Source organism: Rhinatrema bivittatum, chromosome 19, assembly GCF_901001135.1.
Source record: "Rhinatrema bivittatum chromosome 19, aRhiBiv1.1, whole genome shotgun sequence".
Lineage (NCBI taxonomy): Eukaryota > Metazoa > Chordata > Amphibia > Gymnophiona > Rhinatrematidae > Rhinatrema > Rhinatrema bivittatum.
Window position 1 is genome coordinate 8071329 of NC_042633.1, and position 23845 is coordinate 8095173.

General features: G+C 46.2%; 1 protein-coding gene across 1 annotated transcript; it reads left to right on the top strand.

Annotated features, from left to right (window-relative positions):
• The first annotated feature begins 240 nt into the window (after positions 1-240).
• Positions 241-20679, top strand: LOC115081112 (vomeronasal type-2 receptor 26-like). Its single transcript, XM_029585624.1, has 3 exons — positions 241-831; positions 7031-7154; positions 19757-20679. The coding sequence occupies exons 1-3, from the start codon at positions 241-243 to the stop codon at positions 20677-20679; spliced, it is 1638 nt and encodes a 545-aa protein (XP_029441484.1).
• Positions 20680-23845: the final 3166 nt, after the last annotated feature.

Sequence of the window (23845 nt, forward strand, 5' to 3'; positions counted from 1 at the left end):
TCTGGAGGGGTCACTGGCCTCCAGGTGAAGCACCAGCTCTTCCAGCATGTGTCCTGCCTCCCGACTGTCCTTACACACCGGTCGGCCCAAGGATCCACTCCTGGATTTCGGTAGTCATAACAGTTTGCAAAGGCCATGGATCCGGCAGACCTCGCTGGTCTCCAGGCCATTCCGGGGCTCGCCCAACGTTTGGTACAACAGCAGCAGGTTCTTGATTCCTTGGTAGCCACGGTGGAGCGTATGGCTACTCGTATGGATGCAGAACCTCCTGCACCAGCTCCCGTACCTGTGGCCGCCCCGGTCGTCACGCTCCAGACGCCTACTCAACTTCCTGCTCCCTCCAGATACGCCGGGGATCCCAAAGCGTGCCGCGGATTTCTAAACCAGTGCTTCGTGCGGTTTGCTTTGTTACCCGGTCAATTTCCTACTGATTCGGTCAAGGTGGCTTACATCTTTTCCCTGCTGGATGGTAGGGCGCTAAATTGGGCCTCACCTATGTGGGAGAAGAATGACGTCATCCTCACTAACCTCGACAGCTTCACTGCCAGCTTCAGGGCAGCCTTTGATGAACCCGCTCGCCAAACCTCGGCAACTTCCGAGTTACTGCAACTTCGACAAGGAGCACGTACTTTGTCTGAATACGCCCTGGAATTCTGCACGTTGGCATTGGAGGTGGGGTGGCGTGATGTCGCACTGCGTGGCATTTTCTTGGAGGGCCTCGCGGACCGAATTAAAGATGAATTGGCCGCCAGGGATATTCCAGAAGACCTTAATACCCTCATTGAACTCGCAGGGCGCATTGACCGACGCCTTCAGCAGAGGGCAAAGGAGGTTCGTCCTCAACGACGTATGGCGTCTCTGGTTCCCGTGTCTTCGAAGCCATTTACGCCGAGTTCCCAGACCACTGGGGCTTCCTCCGCATCATCTGCTGAGGAGCCAATGCAATTGGGAAGAACGTCCCTGTCTGAGGAGGAGAAACGCCGCCGCCGCAATCTAGGACTCTGCTTGTACTGTGGCGGGAAGGGGCACTTCCTTTCTCAATGTAAAGAACGGCCGGGAAACGCGCACGCCTAGGAGGAATAGAGGAGTGTCTCCTGGGCTGTTTCAATGCTGCTCCTCAATGTACAGTGCCTATAACCCTGAAATTCCCGGGAGGGTCCTTTAAGACGCGGGCTCTCATTGACTCCGGAGCCGGAGGGAATTTTATCATTCATGAACTTGTCCAGCAACTTCACTTAGCCACTCAACCCCGTGAACCGCCATTACGAGTTACCTCCATTCAAGGAACCCCTTTGCCAGGGAATATTTCTGTTTCCACGGTTCCACTCTTACTTCAGACCGGGTTGCTGCACCACGAGACGATTTCTTTCTTGGTCTTAGAGAAATCGGTACACCCGGTAGTTCTCGGGTTGTCCTGGTTGCAACTGCACTCTCCGATGATTCGGTGGGACTAGTTACAAATTACACAGTGGAGTCCTCGTTGTTTCCGCTCTTGCATCAAGGCGGAGGTGGTTCCACCCATTCCGCTGGCACACGTGGGGCCCTTACTTCCAAGCCCCTACATGGACTACGCCGACGTCTTTTCCAAAGAAAAGGCGGAACTGCTACCGCAACACCGTCCCTTCGACTGTGCCATTGAACTACTTCCGGGTACGGTTCCACCACGAGGCAGGGTATATCAGTTATCCCAGCCAGAGACTAAGGCTATGTCTGATTACATCGAAGAAAACCTTGCCAAAGGATTCATCCGCCCGTCTAAATCACCAGCTGGGGCAGGATTCTTTTTCGTAGCGAAGAAGGACGGTTCGCTGAGGCCCTGCATTGATTATCGGGGCCTAAATACCATTAACAAAAAGAACCGCTATCCGCTGCCCTTGATTCCGGAACTTTTGGACAAACTTCAAGGGGCTCGTGTTTTTACTAAGTTGGACTTACGTGGGGCCTATAACCTGGTCCGTATCCGTCCCGGGGATGAATGGAAGACCGCGTTCAATACCCGGGACGGTCACTATGAATACCTGGTTATGCCATTCGGCTTGTGTAACGCCCCTGCGGTGTTCCAGCATCTCATGAATGAGATTCTCTGCGAACTACTAAATTCATGCGTCATAGTGTACCTGGATGATGTCCTTATCTTCTCTCGTGACTTGGAGACTCATCATACCCAGGTTCGCCAGGTACTTCAGATCCTTCGGGATCAACATCTGTATGCGAAGCTCGAAAAATGTTTATTTGAATAGGACTCCTTGCCCTTTCTGGGTTACATTATTTCAGCTACCGGATTCAATATGGACCCCGAGAAAGTGTCCGCTATCAAGAAATGGCCTCAGCCCATGGGACTAAAGGCTTTACAATGCTTCCTGGGATTCGCAAACTTTTACAGGCATTTCATACCTGGATATTCGCAACTGGTGGCGCCATTAACGGCATTAACTAAGAAAGGGGCAGATACTCGACTCTGGACTTCCGAGGCGCGTAAAGCGTTCCTTGACTTGAAAGAGGTTTTTCTATTAAAGACCTGTTTGCATCACCCGGATCCTTCACGGCCCTTCATTGTGGAAGTGGACGCTTCTAGTCTGGCCGTAGGAGCCGTACTCTCGTAGTACTCTAACACAGGGAAACTGCTGCCGTGCTCCTACTTCTCCAAGAAATTTACTCCTGCTGAAAACAATTACGGAATAGGCGATAAAGAACTCTTGGCCATCAAATTGGCTTTCGAAGAATGGAGGCAGTGGCTTGAGGGAGCTCAACATCAAGTCACCGTGTATACCGACCATAAGAATTTGGAGTTTCTTTCACAGGCCCAACGCCTTAATCCCAGACAAGCTCGGTGGTCATTGTTCTTTAGTCGTTTTGACTTCATTCTCAAGTACCGACCTGCTTCTAAGAATATACGGGCCGATGCCTTATCTCGAAACACCATCTTTGAGGAAAAGGAGGATCCTCCGCAGTATATCATCGATCCAGCAAGAGTTGTCCTAGCAAGTACCACGGTGTCCTCTCAAGGTAAAGTGGTAGTCTCTCGACGTGACCGAAGAAAAGTGTTAACGTGGGCTCATGACTCTCTCACGGGGGGCCACGCCGGTCGGGAGAGAACACTAACCTTACTAAATCGATACTATTGGTGGCCTCGAGTACGACAAGATGTGCAAGAATATGTTACATCCTGTCCAGTATGTGCCAGGCAGAAACCTTGCATAGGAAGACCGTGGGGTCTCTTACAACCTTTGCCGATCCCCACCCAACCTTGGACTCACATCGTCACAGATTTCGTGGTGGACTTACCGCCATCCGACGGGAACACTGTGATCTGGGTCACGGTGGATCGGTTCTCTAAGATGGTTCACCTGGTACCCTTGCCCAAGCTCCCATCAGCACCCGAATTGGCACTGCTGTTCACGCAGCATATCTTTCGTGCTCATGGACTACCTCAAAGCATAGTCTCCGATCGAGGACCCCAGTTTACAGCCCGCTACTGGTGAGCTCTTTGCAAAAAATTTGGAGTACAATTAAATCTTTCCACCGCATTCCATCCCCAGAGCAATGGACAGACGGTGCGGATGAATCACTCCCTCAAGACCTACCTTCGCAGCTTCATCTCGGAAAAGAAGGACAATTGGGTTTCTCTTCTGCCCTGGGCTGAATTCGCCTACAATAATCACACGCATTCTGTTACGGGTCAGTCTCCGTTCCAAACTGTATTCGGGCATCATCTCAGATCACCTGTCCCAGTTCCTGTAGATGTCCCTTCGCCGTCGGTCCAGACGGTAGCCACGCAACTGCAACAATTATGGAGGACCCTGCAACACCGACTCAGTGCAGCTGCGGAGAAGGCACAAAGGAGTGCAGATCGTCATCGACGTCCTGCACCAAACTTACTGCCTGGTACTAAGGTATGGCTAAGTACTAAGAACCTCCACTTTCCGGGTCGTTCCCGCAAGTTGGCTCCCAGATTCTGTGGTCCTTTTCCAGTGGCTGAACGGATAGGCTCGGTGTCCTATAGACTCCGTCTTCCCTCATCCTTACGCATTCACAATGTGTTCCATGTGTCACTGCTGAAACCTGTAATGTTCTCCCGTTTCCATCGGCTTGCCCCTGACGCACTCTCTGCCACATCATCAGAGGACCCTGTTTATCAGGTACGAGAGATAAGGGATGTGCGTTTCCACAACCGCCGATGGGAGTATTTACTGGCTTGGGAGGGGTGTGGTTCAGAAGAGGATTCGTGGGAGCCTGCACGAAACATATTGGACAAATCTCTACTGTCTCAGTATCATCAGGACAACCCCGGAAAGCCCGGTCCTCTGAAGAGGGGGCGTAAGGGGGGGGTACTGTTACGATCCCGGTCACTAGCTTAGTGACCGGGCCCTTACCTCCTACAAGGACGCCGCGTGGTGCTGGGTTTCGGGCCTCCCGAGCCGCGTAGCAGCGGCGTCCCCACGAGGGAGACGCCGCCGAAGACTCCTCCCCTTGGCCGGGGAACGCACGCGCGCGCGCGAGGAACGCTGTTTTGAGCGTTCAGCACCCGGATGTGCTGAACCGCCCCCGAGTGACGTCATTTAAACAGACGCCGGCGTTCTCCAAATTGCCTTTGCAACGCGGTCACTCTATTGAGCCCTAGTTGCCGTTCCTGCTCGCCTGGTTCCTGATCCTTGCCTGCACGTTCCTGGATTCTGCTTGCCTGCCTGACTTCTGAACTCAGCTTAGCTGTATCCTGATCTCTGCCTGCCTTGACTCCGGTTCGTGACTTCGCTCTGCCTGCTTGCTGCCTGCCTTGACTCCGGTTCGTGACTTCGCTCTGCCTGCTTGCTGCCTGCCTTGACTCCGGTTCGTGACTTCATTCTGCCTGTCTGCTGCCTGCCTTGACTCCAGTCCGTGTCTTCGTTCCTGCCTGCTTGCTGCCTGCCTGGACCCCGGTTCGTGTCTTCGCTTCCTGGTTCTTTGGTCCCTTCGCCTAAGTCCCAGCGGTCCGGGTCCCTACGGGCTCCTCCTGGGGGGACCTCGGGCTTCCAGGGTGAAGACTCCTAAGACCTAGCGACCCGGGCTCCCACAGCTCCTCTGGAGGGGTCACGGGCCTCCAGGTGAAGCACCAGCTCTTCCAGTGTGTGTCCTGCCTCCCTACTGTCCTTACACACCGGTCGGCCCAAGGATCCACTCCCGGATTTCGGTAGTAATAACACTCACTGTGTTCACGTCCGCGATTGCCTGCAGGCAATGAGGAGTCTTCTGAGTATCCAGGGACGTAGGCCCTCAAGGAGCGAGTACCGGATCCCGTCTTGGCAATCTGAAATCAAGAAGAGAGAACGGAACCCCCGTGGAGCGGGTACTCCTGGTAAGTTTGAAAAGGCCAAGCAGTGGAGACGGATTCCCCTCGCTGACTCGGATCGTTGTTGCAAGTAGCGTGGACTGCCGAAGCAAGTCGAGAGGAGTTCCTTGCTAAATCATTAGAGGTTAGCAAACAAAGACCTTTTAAAGTGGTAATGGATGACGTCACTATGGGGGGGACACCCCCGAGGTTCACGCCCTTGCTGGTACAAAGTCTGGAGCACACGTGCGCGCCCTTACATCATCAGGAACATGGCGGATCCGTAGCATCAAGCCAGCCCGGAGACACCGGGACCAAGAGGCAGGGAGAAGCCAGCACTGCATCTGTCCATCAGAGCTGAAGGGAGTTGCCAACAAGGTAGGGAGGGTGGAGCCTGGGGCGAGAAGAGGCATGAACGCAACATCGAAGGATGGTCAACAGGGCAGAGATCAGATACCGGAGGTCAGACAAAGTCACAGAAAGGCCGAACACAGGAGGCAGGTAGCAGGCGGGCGAGTCGAGGAATAGGCAGAGGTCACAAGCAGGCAGCAGGCAGAGACGCGGATCAAGAAGCAAGCCGGGGTCAGCACCAAGAGTCAGTCCAAAGGTACTACCTAGGGGAGCGCAGGAACAGACAGGTGATGAGACAACAGGGCGACGGAACAGTACTGGAGGATAAGCATGGTCAATCAGCAAAGGTCGGATTCCAGAGGTCAGACGTGGTCAAAGAATAAGCAGAGGTCGAGGTCAGGCAGCGGTCAAACGAAAGGATCTTTAGAGACAGGCACAGCAGCAGGAGCCCAGACAACTATGGAGGAAGCCAGTTGCAAAGGCAAGCTCTGATTGCAAGAGCTTGCCTGAAATACTCCCGAGGGAGTGACATCATCAAAGCGAGTCCGGAAGCCCTAGCGCGTCGCGGCCCCTTTAAGTCTCAGGAAAGGGCGCATACGCTCGCTAGTGAGACTCCCGTACAGAATGGGGCTCAAAGTTGGAACGGTGGCGCTATTCAGTGCAAAAGCCGGCGTCTGGCGAACTGCCATGATGTGAAGGCTACGGGCTTTCGCAGGCCCGCCCCGCCCCCCCCCCCCCCCCCCCCCGTTTTCACAGGATTCATCATTATGCGAAGAATGATGAATCCCTGCCTTATTTAGCAAATCTTTTGAAATACTACATTCCTGCTCGTTCTTTGCAATCCAGTGATAGGAAGCTACTAGTTATCCCACCAGCAAAGGAAGTAAGATTAAATATGTCAAGATCCAGAAGTTTTACTGTGATGGGGCCTAATCTATGGAACTCCTTGCCAGAGAAATTGCGTACAATTGACAAAATTTGTCTTTTTAGAAAATATTTAAAAGCCCATTTATTTAAGCAAATTTTAACCTGGAATTAGGGTGTTCTCATTGATGGCTAGCATGATAAAAGGTTTGCTGTAGATTTTTATGTATTATGTATGTTAATTATTTGTTTATTTGTTTGCTTGTTTGTTTAGGTGTTTTATATACCGTCATTCCAAGATAAGATCACAACGGTTCTTATCTGCTGTATTTTAAGATTGTTTGATTTTAAGATGTTGTAACCCACCTAGTACAATTGTTTCACAATAGACGGGATATAAATAGTATTAAATAAATAACATAACATTATTTTTTTGTCTGAAAAAGAGAGTCCGTTGGTTCATTATTAATAGATAAATTTGCTCTGTTCCCCACACTTCTCTCCATTAAGGCTCCCATCTCTACCTGCAGTGAGAGCTGTGGTCCTGGGTTCAGGAAGGCCATTCTGGAAGGGCAACCTGCCTGCTGCTTTGACTGCATCCCCTGCTCTGAAGATGAGTTTAGTAACCAAACAGGTGAGTGCTATGAATTCCACCCTGTAATGAGCACTTCTTGTAGGATGGAGGGTTGGTATTCGAGGGTATGGTGGTTCTATCTAGATCAGTTCAATGGGCAAAAGTTTTGCTGGAATTTTCAATTCTGAGCAGGTGCTAATAGACAGACATCTTCCAACATATATATTGCAATCTTAAAAATTACATTTCCCAACAAGAATTATATTGTATTGTATGTATATATGATGTGATCTTAGAGGAGACCTATGAGGTCCTGGAAGTTAACAAACAATCTATATCTATAGTATGCATGGTGAAGTCTGTCTGTTGGAGGAGGAGGGGTTTGCACAGTGTGCATGGATACAATGGAAGCCACCAGGGAGCGCTGTTCATCTTCAATCACGCATACTATGCAAAGCTGCTGTTGCGTTCGTGCCTCTTCTCGCCCCTTGCTCCACCCTCTCTACCTTGTTGGCGACTCGCTTCGGCTCTGATGGACAGATGCAGCCGTGGCTTCTCCCTGCTTCTTAGCCCCGGTGTCCCCGGGCTGGCTTGACGCTACGGATCCGCCATGTTCCTGATGACGTAAGGGTGCGCGCTCCAGACTTTGTACCAGCAAGGGTGCGAACCTCAGGGACGTCCCCCCATAGTGACGTCATCCATTACCGCTTTAAAAGGTCTTTGTTTGCTAACCTCTAACGAGTTAGCAAGGAACTCCTCTGGACTTGCTTCGGCAGTTCATGCTACTTGAAACAAGGAACTCCAACAGGACTTGCTTTGGCAGTCCACGATACTTGCAACAACGATCCGAGTCAGTGAGGGGAATGCTTCTCCACTGCTCGGCCTTTTCAGACTTAACAGGAGTACCCGCTCCATGGGGGCTCCGCACTCTATTCTTGATTTCAGATTGCCAAGATGGGATCCGGTACTCACTCCTCGAGGGCCTTCGTCCCTGGATACTCAGAAGACTCCTCATTGCCTGGAGGCGATCGCGGACGAGAACACAGTGAGTTCTATTGTACATAGGAATCGGTACTCGCTCCACGAGGACCTACATTCCTATAGCTCTGAAGACTCCCTTCCATCCAAGACGTTATCGCAGGTATGGAGATCGAGAGTTACATTGGCAAGATTGCAGATAGGAACCGGTACTCGCTCCACGAGGGCCCATGTTTCTAGAATCCTTTACAGACTCTCTTCTATGCTAGAAGCCATTCCATATACAGCTATTGTGAGTTCTTATTACAGACTGTTTATAGGAACCTGTGATCACTTACGGCTCCTGTTCCTGAATATACTGAAGACTCTCTGTGGCATAGAGACCATTGCAGACATCTACTATTGTGAGTGTACCATCTTGTATCCAGTATACCCTGTCTACTCACTACTTTTAGTTTCTCTCTACAGCTCAGCGACCCAGAAATTATATTCCAGTATCAGAAGGACTTCAAACCTGTAGAACACACAGACTCACTACTGCCACCACTGGTGGTCCAGCTTCCAGTCTAATAAAGAACTATTTATGTTTATCTCATATTCAAACCTAGCCGGTGGTTCCTCTCAGGATTTACTCCTGGGGGCGCTGTCATCTGCCATCGGCCCAGGGATTCACCATTTCCTCCTAGTGGTCATTTCTTACACTACAATCACTCTGTGGGAGCCAACCACTACCAAACACTACCACCGCTTACGGAAGTATTATATAGAAAGCTACCTTCTCTTTCTATGGGACTTGCCAGCAGCCTATATATATAACAGATTGCTACTCTGTAGCAGAGGCATGATAGATTGCTATCTCTGTAGCAAAGTACAATATACCTATTGTTAGCCTCTCTCCTCAGAAGAGTATCATTGAACAGATTGTCAACTCCTCTTCCCTGGGGAGTTGCTCCATAACAGATTACTACCTCCTTCCTTACAGGAGCATCCATCAGCAGTTCGCTAATAGATTACTACCTCCACCCTCCTGGCAAGGTAAGCACTACAGATAGCTAACTCCTCACCTCTGGAGGAGCAGATCATGTCATATTACTAACTCCTCCCTCTTTCAGAAGAAAAGCAAACTATATTGTGTGCGATAGCAGATAGCTAACTCCTCCCCTCTGGAGGAGGAGAGCGTAACAGCTGCACATCCCTGGAAAACACAGAGGCAACAACTGATGGAGTAAAGGGGCCTGGAAGGCTATGAGGTGAAATTTAAGACATAAGAACATAAGAAATTGCCATGCTGGGTCAGACCAAGGGTCCATCAAGCCCAGCATCCTGTTTCCAACAGAGGCCAAACCAGGCCACAAGAACCTGGCAATGAAATCTCCCATTATTAATGTACTGCCAAATTTGTTAGCTTCCCTGATTTCTCTTAGCATTTCATCATCTGTCTGACCATTTTGTCCAGGTGGACGGTAGTATACTCCTATCATTATACTCTTACCCAACACACATGGGATTTCTACCCATTTAGATTCTACTAAGCATTTAGTCTCTTGTATGATCTTTATCCTGTTGGACTCTATATCCTCCTGGACATAAAGTGCCACACCCCCACCAAGTTGATCCTCCCTATCATTGCAATATAATTTGTACCCTGATAAAGCACTGTCCCATTGGTTATCCTCCTTCCACCAAGTCTCTGTGATGCCAATTATGTCATTCTCATCATTTGCTGCTATACACTCTAATTCTCCTACATGTGCATACTCGAACTCTCCTACATGTGCACATGTGCACATGTTTGCCAGCTCGCGCACATAGACACGGCGATTTTATAACATACATGCATATATGCATGAAAGAATATAAGAACATGCCATACTGGGTCAGACCAAGGCTCCATCAAGCCCAGCATCCTGTTTCCCACAGTGGCCAATCCAGGCCATAAGAAACTGGCAAGTACCCTAAAACTATTTCATGTTACCGTTGCTAGTAATAGCAGTGGCTATTTTCTAAGTCAACTTAATTAATAGCAGGTAATGGACTTCTCCTCCAAGAACTTATCCAATCCTTTTTTAAACACAGCTATACTAACTGCACTAACCACATCCTCTGGCAACAAATTCCAGAGTTTAATTGTGCATTGAGTAAAAAAGAACTTTCTCCGATTAGTTTTAAATGTGCCACATGCTAACTTCATGGAGTGCCCCCTAGTCTTTCTGTTATCTGAAAGAGTAAATAACCAATTCACATCTACCTGTTCTAGACCTCTCATGATTTTAAACACCTCTATCGTATCCCCGCTCAGCCGTTTCTTCTCCAAGCTGAAAAGTCCTAACCTCTTTAGTCTTTCTTCATAGGGGAGCTGTTCCATTCCCCGTATCATTTTGGTCACCCTTCTCTGTACCTTCCCCATCGCAATTATATCTTTTTTGAGATGCGGCGACCAGAATTGTACACAGTATTCAAGGTGCAGTCTCACCATAGAGCAATACAGAGGCATTATGACATTTTCCGTTTTATTCACCATTCCCTTTCTAATAATTCCCAACATTCTGTTTGCTTTTTTGACTGCCGCAGTACACTGAACCGACGATTTCAATGTGTTATCTACTATGACACCTAGATCTCTTTCTTGGGTGGTAGCTCCTAATATGAAACATAACATTGTGTAACTATAGCATGGGTTATTTTTCCCTATATGCATCACCTTGCACTTATCTACATAAAATTTCATCTGCCATTTCGATGCCCAATTTTCCAGTCTCACAAAGTCTTCCTGCAATTTATCACAATCTGCTTGTGATTTAACTAATCTGAACAATTTTGTATCATCTGCAAATTTTGATTACCTCACTCGTCGTATTTCTTTCCAGATCATTTATAAATAAATTGAAAAGTAAGGGTCCCAATACAGATCCCTGAGGCACTCCACTGCCCACTCCCTTCCACTGAGAAAATTGTCCATTTAATCCTTCTCTCTGTTTCCTGTCTTTTAACCAGTTTGTAATCCACAAAGGACATCACCACCTATCCCATGACTTTTTACTTTTCCTAGAAGTCTCTCTTGAGTAACTTTGTCAAACAACTTCTGAAAATCCAAGTACACTACATCTACCGGTTCACCTTTATCCACATGTTTATTAACTGTTACGAGCTCGGGCTCGGCCGCTGTTGCGGGAAGTGAGCTGGTGCGAACATGGGTAACGAGGAACAGGACAAGGCTGAAGCGAAGACAAGGATACAAGGTCTGTCCCTCTACCGGACCTGCACACCCCAGGATGACCAACAATGCAATGTTGATCGATCAACAGTCCTCCGACCGTTCCAAGCCCTTTTGGACCTGCCGCTGGGTATGGCAAGAGGCGGCAGGCTGGACATAGGATGTGGGCAGACAGAGTCCTTAGAACACAGAAGACTTGGGCCGAAGACTCAGGCGAGGAAACTGTAGATGAAGGCTGAAGCGAGGACACTGTAGATGAAGTCAAGGATCAAAGCGCTGGGTCGAGACTGCGAGGCAGCTCACCCTACACAGTCTACCCATGTGACTGGTTGCGGACCATGCTGGGCTCGAAGCAGACTGTAGGAGAGAATGTGGAAGCTGATATCGGAACAGGACAAAGATACTGAAGAGGCCTGCACTGGGGGGCGCCCTACATCCAACCCGCAGGACTGGTCGCGGACCACGCTGGTGCAGAGCAGGTTCAAACAGAGTCTTTACATGGAGGGATGCGAATTGTAATAGGCTCCGAAGACCGGGACAAGACTCAAGCACAGGATTCAATTCTCAAGGATAAACAACTTAGGACTGAAGCAGAAGTCTTCCGGAGGGTTGCACTGCGGAGATGAAGATCGCCTTTGAATCATGAGGCGCTCTACACAGCCCACCCATGGGACTGGTCATGGACCACGACTACGGCACGCCAGGAAAGTGGATATCAAGGAACCTGGGCATGGAGGCAGAGGTGAAGGCAAAGGCATCAGGAAGGACATTGGACATCAGGAGGTAAAACGAGGAATGTCAGGAACACGAAGATGACTGGAGACCTGGACGAAGGACATCAGGAACATGAAGACGACTGGAGACCTGGACGAAGGACATCAGGGACAAGAAGACGAAGCCGTCAAAGCAGGAGAAGACCACGGAGGACATGGACTGGTCAGAAGACACAGACAACTGTGGAACCTGATCTGAAGGCCAGGGATGACTGAAGAGGAGGCCCTCTTATAGGGCTGAAGCAGGAAGTTGTCATCAGGTGGAGCCCGGGGCATATCCGGCCGTAGGCCCTTTAAATGCAGTGAAGAGGGGTGCGCCGGTGCCTAAGAGGAAGCAGGAAGAGAGACAGGACAATGGACAGTGGCGTCAGCCACACGGAGGAAACAGCGCAGAGAGGAGCAGGCAGGCTTCAGGGAGGCCTCCTGCCATCCGACGAGGACCCCAGTGATGTCGTCGCGGATCCCGGCCATGGAGGCAGGCCGGCAGGCTTCAGAAGTGGCCTCCAGGCTGCAGATGTCAGTGGGAAGGCAGCGGCTTCCCCCAGCTGCACAGGAGGGATCTCGGCGGTGATATCATGCCGCAGGGGGGACGTCAGCAGCGGCGGCTTAGCAGCGGGACCAGCCCTGCCAAGCAGGGCAGGAACTGCAGTGGCCTCCGGGCCACAGGGGATGGCAGCAGCAGCAGACTGCCATGAATCTAAGGCAGGTAGGTGGGGAGTCTGCCCACGGCATGCGGGCAGATTCACAACATTAACTCCTTCAAACACGTGAAGCAGATTTGTGAGGCAAGACTTGCCTTGGGTAAAGCCATGCTGACTTTGTTCCATTAAACCATGTCTTTCTATATGTACTGTGATTTTGATGTTTAGAACACTTTCCACTATTTTTCCTGGCACTGAAGTCAGGATAACCAGTCTGTAGTTTCACAGATCGCCCCTGGAGCCCTTTTTATATATTTGGGTTACATTAGCTATCCTCCAGTCTTCAGGTACAATGGATGATTTTAATGATAGGTTACAAATTTTTACTAATAGGTCGGAAATTTTATTTTTTAATTCCTTCAGAACTCTGGGGTGTATACCATCTGGTCCAGGTGATTTACTACTCTTCAGTTTGTCAATCAGACCAACCACATCTTCTAGGTTCACCATGATTTGGTTCAGTACATCTGAATCATTACCCATGAAAACCTTCTCCAGTACGGGTACCTCCTCAACATCCTCTTCAGTAAACACTGAAACAAAGAAATCATTTAATCTTTCCGCGATGGCCTTATCTTCTCTAAGTGCCCCTTTCACCCCTCGATCATCTAACGGTCCAACTGACTCCCTCACAGGCTTTCTGCTTCGGATATATTTTAAAAAGCTTTTACTGTGAGTTTTTGCCTCTCCGGCCAACTTCTTTTGAAATTCTCTCTTAGCCTGTCTTATCAATGTCTTACATTTAACTTGCCAATGCTTATGCATTATCCTATCTTCTGTTGGATCCTTCTTCCAATTTTTCAATGAAGATCTTTTGCCTAAAATAGCTTCTTTCCCCTCCCCTTTTAACCTTGCCGGTAATTGTTTTGCCTTCTTTCCACACTTTTTTAATGTGTGGAATACATCTGGACTGTGCTTCTAGGATGATATTTTTTAAAAATGATCATGCCTCTTGTACACTTTTTACCTTTGTAGCTGCTCCTTTCAGTTTTTTTCTAACAATTTTTCTCATTTTATCAAAGTTTCCCTTTTGAAAGTTTAGCACGAGAGCCGTGGATTTGTTTACTGTCCCCCTTCCAGTCAGTAATTCAAATTTGATCATATTACGATCACTATTGCCAAGTGGCCCCACCACCGTTACCTCTCTTATCAAATCCTATGCTCCACTGATAATTAGATCTAAAATTGCTCCCTCTCTGGTCAGTTCCTCAACCAATTGCTCCATAAAGCTATCATTTATTCCATCCAGGAACTTTTTATCTCTAGCATGTACCGATGATACATTTACCTAGTCAATATTGTGGTAATTGAAGACTCCCATTATTACCGCACTACCAATTTGGTTAGCCTCCCTAATTTCTCTTAGCATTTCACTGTCAGCCTCACCATCTTGACCAGATGTATATGTGCACCTGTTATAAAATCAACTATATGTGCATACATGTGCACATGACTTTATATTGACGTGCGCATGTGTGCACAAATGCTGCCTAGATCACATAAGTGGGGGGATTTTAGTACATTCATGAACTGACGCAAATACCTGCCTCCCCAGTTCTTTCCCAGTTCACCCCAGTAAAGGAGAGGACTTCCTAAACCCCCTAGCGAACTTCCTCACTTTTACCCTATTAGCCCCAAGCCTTACAACCCCACTAAGTGTTTGTTATTGTCTTACTTATACGCCATTCCTAGCAGAAGTAAAGTTACGCAGTAGGGGACCCCAGCACGTGCTCGAGCACATAAATACTTACTCACAGACTTCATATTAAAGACTCGGCCTGCCCATGCTCCACCCCTTTCTTGATCTTTTTCATTTGTGTGCATACCAGGAGATACACGCATACTTGCGCGGTTTTTTAAACCTGCGCGTTGCACGCCAGACCAAGTCACACACATATCTCCCGGCTTTGGCGCGTGTAGCATTTTTAAAATCCGCTAGCAAATGAAAGAGGATGAATGCAGACTCACAAGTGTGCGGGGGGATATGGACGAGAGTGCTAGGTTCAAGTGTAATTATTTCCCATTGAAGTTTCAATAGGTGTCAGTTAACTTATCTGGCTAACGTAGCCTACCACCCAGCTGAATATATCTGGCTAGCTTTAGGACACCTCTATGGAGGGACAAGTGTTAGCTGGATAACTTATCTGGCTAACTCACCTCTCCCCGTGACGCCCATTCTCTTCCCTCCACTTAGGAGGATAAATAATTTAAAGTGAATCTGACAAGCCCGATGCGTGCTGAAATTATCTTCAAAGCTCCGAAATGCACACTTATCTTGGGCTGCGTGCACAGCTCACTGCGATTCAAAAAGGGGTGGAGGTGGGCGTGGTTTGGGCGGGGCATGTGTGCTCCGGGGCAGATCCAAAAGATGTGCATGTCAATACTTACACACCTGCTTGCACACCCAGGTCCCATGCTGTGTAATTTTACTTTTTCTATGGAAGAGGTTTAACTTACAAATAACAAAAATAGCCATTTCTCCTGGGTTTAAAGGGACTGAGGAAACTAGGGGGAGTGCAGGCTATTAAACCAGGGGGGTTTGGAGGACTTAGCTTTTAACTGGCTGAACTGGCAATGGCGTGGATGAGCGCCCATTATGAAATACCCTCACTTACATGGTAGAAATGGGATTTACGCACTTAAGCGTGCACCCACTTACAACTGAGCAGATGTGTGTGCGACCTGTGTATTTTATAGCATGCGCGTATATGCACCTGCAAGTTATAAAATTGCCGCACCCCGGGGCTCCACTTTGTAACCGTCTTAAAGGTGAATTTTAAAAGCCTGGCACACACATTAATTAGAGGACGAACTAATAAGTCAGGCTTGATCATCGAGTGGATTTGAAAAGCCACCTGAATCCGTGTGGATCTCCAGGAATGCGCGCATCAAAGTTTTCCAAAAAGGGCAGCACGTGGGTGTGGTCTGGGTAGGGAATGAGTGTTTTGGAGCATGAATCAGACATAGTAAGGGCAAAAGCTATCGGCGCCATTTTGGACGCTGGACCACCAGGGACGTTTGGCAAGTTTGGGGGGGTCAGGAGGATGGGGGTTTATTCGTTAGTGATACATTGTATTCGTGGGGGTTCGCCATACATTTCGTTACCCCCACGAATACAACGAATGTGGCATATATGTTGCGGATTGCCAATACGTTGCAAATGAATGCACACCCCTAGTGTGCGTGGTCTGGGTAGGGAATGGGTGTTTTGGAGCATGAATCAGAGATGTTCGCATAAATACTTACGTGGCTGGGCACACGCCCAGATCCCCTGCCGTGTAAGTTTACTTCTGCTATAGAGGAGGGGTAAATTATAATATAAAGAATAATAGGCAGATCTGCAGGGTTTTAATGGATGGGATTAACTGGGGAGAGTGAAGACTATTAAACTTGGAAGACTTACCCTTTAATTGGGTGAACTGGGGATAAACTGGTTTAACTGGCAATGGTGTCAGCGCATGCCATGTTAAAATCCCCTGATGTATACAGTAGTGGTTAAGGCATTTAGTGTAGCTGGGTTTAAAATGGTTTGGATAATTTCCTGGAAGAGAATCCCATAAACTGCTATTAATCATTAGGGATTAGCCACTCTTCGTTACCAGCATTAGTAGCTTGTGATCTTTTTAATGTTTGGGTACTAGCCAGGAAATTGTGACTTGGATTGGCCACTTTTGGAAACAGGATACTGTCTTGATGGACACTTGGTCTGACCAGGTATGGCGTATCTTATGTAACTGGGATTTGCACACACATGCGTGTGCCCACCCACTTAAAATTTGGTGCACAGGTGCATGTATCCAACAAATAACTAGTTATGAATGTGACTCTTTGCTGTCAAAAATCGCTAACATTATTATTGCTCTAGTGTATAGTTTTACTGTTAAAAATATAAACTTTATTAATCACTCAATCAAATTACTGTAAGAAAAAAAATGATAATAGAGGGAAGACCTTAGTATTAGCAAAGGATCCGATTATCTCAGAAACTTATTGTTAGCCAATTGTTTCAGTCACTGGTCTTTTATGACTTAATTTTGTTTTTTTCATTAAAAGTTCTTTTTTTAACTTCAATTAAATTCTGCTTTCACACAGCTGATGATCTTCTTTTAATATCTTCAATTAATGTGAACTTTTACCACAGCAAATAGTCTTCAGCCATTTTACTTTATAGCTCTACTTTAGTTCCAGACGGGAAACCTTATACCGTTCTGAACCTTAATTAACAGAACATTGCTTTATATGTCCTATAATATAAATTTTATCCCAGCTTTTAACAACAAGGCACTTATCTTTTTGCTTGTTCTCAGTTGTTTTTTTCTTCTCGGCAATACCGTGCCTTTCGCCAACCATATATTATTTGGCGGCTGCCAACGTGGTCATCGTTTCGCTTCAACGCTGCATCAGGGCGGACTCTATAATTCAAACCATAGATTTAACAAACTTAGTTATTACCTTCATTAATATTTTTCTATGAATGCTGCCGTTGGAAATACAATTTTATCTCTACCCTCTTTCTTGGTTGCCGGGCTTAATCTAAATGTTTGAAACATGGCTGCACATTTTGAACAGCTGACTTCTTGAAAAAGAACCAATCGTTAAACACGTAATAACGTATGTTGTAATCTGACATCAGGTTTAAATGTCTTGACTCTTTTGACAGATCCGTGCATGCCCAGCCATGTATCTGATTGCTGGCCGCTGATCTGTCTGTCTTTAGTGAAGTAAACTGTTCCATTCAACTTAGAATTAAGACCAATGGGCTCTTCTGAACGCAACTTGAAAATCCATTCTTGTTCTCTTCTAAACAGTCGTTTTTCTCGATTACCCCCTCTCAGATCTTGTTTAATGTGATATGTCACAAACCACCGCAATTCTCTTGAATTGTGATTTTCTTTGATGCAATGTGCAACAATTGGAACGGTTTCCTTTCTGTTCTTTAAATAGCTTTTGTGCTCACAGATTCGTAATGTCAATGATCTTTTCATATGACCCACATAGATTTTGTTACAGGGACATTTTATGATGTAAATAACAAAATCCGTTTGACATGTCGTGAAGTTATTCAACTTGTATCGGTACTGAGTTTGTGAACAACTAAATTCTTTAAGTTCCAAAGTTTGGTCACAAATCTTACAATGACCACACTTGTGATGACCAAGTGGAATATTCCCATCAATGGAATTTATTCGATCTGATTTTTCATATAGTGTAGATGGACTTAAAATTTCCTTTAAATTTTTGCTTCTTGAAAAAGCCACTCTAAATTCCAAATTTTCCATACCCGGAATCATCTGGATAAGGAAACAGTGATTACGCATACAGTTAAGAATCTTACGTGATGTGGGCGAATACTTGGTGACACAAGTGACTACTTCTGGATCTTTTTGTTTGCATTGTGGGGTTAACAGGGCATCCCAATCATAATATAATGCTCTTTTAAACGCATTTTTTATGCATTTGTTGGGATAACCTCTCTGTTTGAAATAATGATATTAATGGAGTTGATTGCTGTCTGTAAATCTGGATATTTGAGCAGTTTTGCTTATATCTCAAAAACTGTGAGAAGGGAAGGCTGTTTTTTAATGGCAACAGATGTGCACTTTCAAAATGTAACATAGGTTTCTTGAAGACACTTTTAATAATATCTCCTGAATCTACTTTCTTCAACAATACATCCAAAAATGATATTTCAGAAAAATATAGTGCATCACAAACTGTATTTTCTCATCACAGGTGTTAATCCATCTTTCAAAAGATGATAACCCTTTGCCTGTTCCACTGCACAAGATAAAAATATCATTGCTATAACATTTGTAGAAAACAATTTTTGACAAAAATGACAAATTATTGAGCCACTCTTTTTCAAATTCTGTCATGAACAAATTAGCAATAGTAGGGGCCATAGTGGCACCCATCGTTGTCCCAGAAATTTGCAGGTAATACTTTTTTTGGAAGGAACCAATCAGAGGGTTCCGGACCCCCGCTGAACGACCTCCTGCAGTCGATCTCCTGCCGGCGCCATTTTCCGTACGGAAACGATTCGCGGCAGGAGATCGCTCCAGGGCCCCCGCTGGACCCCCAGGAACTTTTGGCCAGCTTGGGGGGGCCTCCTGACCCCCACAAGACTTGCCAAAAGTCCAGCGGGTGTCCGGAACGACCTCCTGCGTCGAATCGTATTGGTCTATGGCCGCCGCCATTTTGCGGTGGCCATTTTGCAAAATGGCTCCGGCTGAAGACACCACGATTTAGTGTGCCGGATTTCCTGCTCTCCCCCTTCCCCCGATTTAGCTATGGACCCGGGGGTAATTTAAGCTACGGACCGCCGCTATGGACCCCCAGGTAATTTAAGGCATTTGGGGTGGGGGATTTAATTTAAAGGGTCGGGGTGGGTTTTAGGGGGTTTTAGTGTGCCGGGGATGGGTTTTAGGGTGTTTTAGTGTGCCGCTGGACCCCCAGGTAATTTAAGGCATTTGGGGGGGGGTTCGGGAGGGTGGGGGATTTAATTTAAAGGGTCGGGGGTGGGTTTTAGGGGGTTTTAGTGTGCTGGTTTTCCTGCCCTCCCCCTTCCCCCGATTTATGATTTTTTGACGATAAATCGGGGGAATTGGTATTGTATCATGGCCCTAATGATTTTTGACGATTTAAAATATATCGGACGATATTTTAAATCGTCAAAAAACAATTCACATCCCTAGGCACCACAGTAGCAGTTCATTAATCTCAACTCCAAAAAATACCTTCCCATTATATAATCTAGCGGAATCAGGTATCTGATCATATTGTGAGTCACTGGTTAGGGGTTAAAGTCCTGGTAGAAAGTAATCAGAGCCCAGCAATTTACTATCCCCCTCATACTTAAAACTCAACAAGTTCTGGCAAAACGTAGTTGGCAAAGGATAATGCCTCTTTAAAGATGAATCATGTTTACTTTCTCATTTTATTCCTGTAATGATTTTCCCTGATCTAAGATACACATGGAATCTCTTTTTCCTACAGATGCCACAGATTGCATGAAATGCCCTGATGACCAATGGCCCACCAAGAGAAATGATGGATGCCAGGAGAAGTCCATTGAGTTTCTCTCCTACCAAGAACCACTGGGCATGACGCTGGCTGTTACCTCAGTGCTAGGAGCCCTGGTGCCAGCCGTTATACTTACAGTTTTCATCTGGAAACACCACACTCCACTTGTGAAAGCGAATAATCGTGAACTGAGCTACCTCCTGCTATTGGCCCTTAGCCTGTGTTTCGGCTGCTCATTAGTGTTCATTGGCCACCCCACAAACCTAGTCTGCATGGTACGTCAGATTGCATTTGGTGTTGTATTCGCCATCTGCATCTCCTGCTTGTTGGCCAAGACGATCATAGTGACTATAGCCTTCAAGGCCACCAAGCCAAACAGCAATCTAAGGTCATGGGTAGGACCACAACTGCCCAGCACCTTGGTGTTAGCCTGCAGCCTGGTCCAAGTCCTCATCTGTGTCACTTGGTTGATCGTGGCTCCCCCGTTTTCCCAAATGAGCATGAAATCTCAGATGGGGAAGATAATCTTTGAATGCAACGAAGGGTCATTGATTGCATTCTGGTGCATGCTGGGATACATGGGGCTTTTGGCTTCTATCAGCTTCATTGTAGCCTTTTTAGCTAGAAAGTTGCCTGACAGCTTTAATGAGGCTACGTTCATCACCTTTAGCATGCTTATATTCATTGCTGTCTGGCTCTCTTTCATCCCTGCTTACCTAAGCACAAGAGGGAAATACACGGTGGCTGTGGAAATATTTGCAATTTTGTCCTCCAGTGCTGGGTTGTTGGGTTGTATATTCTTCCCCAAATGTTATATCATCCTAATCAGACCAGAGATAAACACCAAGGAATTCCTAATGGGGAAAACCACAGGGAACCTAAAAAATGCAAAGTAATTTTATTGTACTCCCCGTCACTTCTACCAGTACTGCTACTACTTATCACTTCTATAGTGCTAATCAATGTACACAGTGCTGTGCAAAAACAAATAAGAGATAGTCCCTGCTCCATAGAGCTTACAATCTAATCAAGACCAACATACAATGTAAAAGAAACATTGGGAATTTCATTTATTAAGAAAAGGGTTAAAATCAATAAAGCTGAAAGAGAAATTATCAGGTTGTAAAGGTGTAAAAGTGGCATCAAAAAGGAGAGTTTTTAGACTGGATTTGAATAAGGCCAAAGAGAGTACATGAGGAACCATCGATCAATAAATATTCATTAGAACTTAGGTGTCCCCTCTAGGACGCAGGAATCACCCCTCAAACACAATGTTAGAGGTTACAGTCCTCTCTTAGAGGATAACTTTGATACCGGAGTGTGGGCACATATGTACGTGCGTATGCCAGCTTACGCCCAGAGACCCAGCTATTTTAGAACATATACGCGTATATGCCTTCATGGTATAAAGTAGGCTGTTCATGTGCATGCAAATGCTGCTTCTACTGTGTAAATTGGTAGAATTTTAGTAGACGCGCGCCGATGCAATTACCAGTTTCCCCAGTTCGTTCCCAGTTGGCCCAGGTAAAGGATAGGGCTTCTTAACCCACCTAATTAAATAGCCTCCCTTCTACCCCATTAGCACCCACCCTTAAAACCCCGCTGACTAGCGTAGATCTTTTTATTTTATTACTTACACGTTATCCATAGAAGAAGTAACGATACATGGTAGGGAACCCCGGCACGTGCCTCTGCGCGTAAGTATTTATGCACTTGTTTCATTCATAAATCCAGCAATGCCTACACCCTGCCAGATCGTGCCCAAGCACCACTTCTTTTTTGAAAAAATGTTTTTGTGTGTGTACCAGGAGATACACGTACTTGGGCGCCTTTTTAAATCTATGCAACATGTGCTAGCCCGACTTCTGCGCGTATCTCCCATCTTTGAAGCGCATAGGGCTTTTAAAATTTGCCTTTTAATGTTAATTTACTCAGTGTCCAGAATTTCCTGATAATGGAAAATTACTCTTCTAGGTCCTGTGCGTTGTACCATCGTCTAAACCATTATTAATCAAACATTAAAGTCCATTGTAAAGTTGGTAGGCCTCACCATAGTTTAAAACAATCATCCTTACTCTTCCCTTGCTTTCTCAAACTGAACCCCTAGTGTCTTAAATGGCTGGGATAAATAGTCTTCAGACATCCAATCTAGATCCTCCAGTTGGGAGGGATTGAGGGGTATGGATGGCCCTTTACTAGAGTGTTAAAATTTCAGGGATAGTGACATCTGGTGGCCAGGTCAGGAGGGTCTGCCACACAAGCTTGAGGCAGTTTTTAAGTATACTTGGATTTTCAGAAGGCGTTTGACAAAGTTCCTCATGAGAGGCTTCTAGGAAAAGTAAAAAGTCATGGGATAGGTGGCGATGTCCTTTCGTGGATTGCAAACTGGCTAAAAGACAGGAAACAGAGAGTAGGATTAAATGGGCAATTTTCTCAGTGGAAGGGAGTGGACAGTGGAGTGCCTCAGGGATCTGTATTGGGACCCTTACTGTTCAATATATTTATAAATGATCTGGAAAGAAATACGACGAGTGAGATAATCAAATTTGCAGATGACACAAAATTGTGCAGAGTAGTTAAATCACAAGCAGATTGTGATAAATTGCAGGAAGACCTTGTGAGACTGGAAAATTGGGCATCCAAATGGCAGATGAAATTTAATGTGGAAAAGTGCAAGGTGATGCATATAGGGAAAAATAACCCATGCTATAATTACACGATGTTGGGTTCCATATTAGGTGCTACAACCCAAGAAAGAGATCTAGGTGTCATAGTGGATAACACATTGAAATCGTCGGTTCAGTGTGCTGCGGCAGTCAAAAAAGCAAACAGAATGTTGGGAATTATTAGAAAAGGAATGATGAATAAAACGGAAAATGTCATAATGCCTCTGTATCGCTCCATGGTGAGACCGCACCTTGAATACTGTGTACAATTCTGGTCGCCACATCTCAAAAAAGATATAATTGCGATGGAGAAGGTACAGAGAAGGGCTACCAAAATGATAAGGGGAATGGAACAACTCCCCTATGAGGAAAGACTAAAGAGATTAGGACTTTTCAGCTTGGAGAAGAGACGACTGAGGGGGGATATGATAGAGGTGTTTAAAATCATGAGAGGTCTAGAACGGGTAGATGTGAATCGGTTATTTACTCTTTCAGATAGTAGAAGGACTAGGGGACACTCCATGAAGTTAGCATGGGGCACATTTAAAACTAATCGGAGAAAGTTCTTTTTTACTCAACGCACAATTAAACTCTGGAATTTGTTGCCAGAGAATGTGGTTCGTGCAGGTAGTATAGCTGTGTTTAAAAAAGGATTGGATAAGTTCTTGGAGGAGAAGTCCATTACCTGCTATTAGGTTCACTTAGAGAATAGCCACTGCCATTAGCAATGGTTACATGGAATAGACTTAGTTTTTGGGTACTTGCCAGGTTCTTATGGCCTGGATTGGCCACTGTTGGAAACAGGATGCTGGGCTTGATGGACCCTTGGTCTGACCCAGTATGGCATTTTCTTATGTTCTTATGTTCTATTCCATAGCTGGTGGGGAGGATTCTAACCCAATTTAGTTGTTTTAGTTAAAAGTCCCATTTTGTATAACTTTACCTCAGTTACTCCTTGTTCTTCTCTGTCCTTCACATCAGACCTGGTTGATGCATTTCTGCTCCTTTCTTCCTATTAATCTCATTGAGATGACAAGGACACAGCTGATTGATGCCCTGGTCTTCTCCTCTTGTTCCTTACTCCTTCTTCCTTGGAATGAATGTTGATTCATTCCTCCATGAAGACACCAATGGCTCTATGGTTCTCTATCCGTGACAGACACCACTTCCTCTAATGTTAAAGAATTGAGTCGTGGGCCCTAGGGTACTCAGGCTAAGAACAAAAAAGAAAGTTCTTAAAAAAAAAAAGGGGGGAACCAAATAAAAGTCAGGAAAGGAGGAAAAATATTCCTCCTCAAAATAAAAGGTTTCCAAAATCATAATAAAAACAGGTACCCTGTCTTCTTTCTTTATCCTTGTCTCAATCAAAGAGACCCCAGGGACCTTCCCTAGAAAA

What these genes read in the sequence shown, in the direction of transcription:
- LOC115081112 (XM_029585624.1), top strand. Translation starts at nt 241, where the DNA reads ATGGCTACTCGTATGGATGCAGAACCTCCTGCACCAGCTCCCGTACCT. An exon ending in TTCAGCAGAGGGCAAAGGAG is followed by an intron (nt 832 to 7,030) that starts GTTCGTCCTCAA and finishes CTCTCCATTAAG; the next exon opens with GCTCCCATCTCTACCTGCAG. An exon ending in TGAGTTTAGTAACCAAACAG is followed by an intron (nt 7,155 to 19,756) that starts GTGAGTGCTATG and finishes TTTTTCCTACAG; the next exon opens with ATGCCACAGATTGCATGAAA.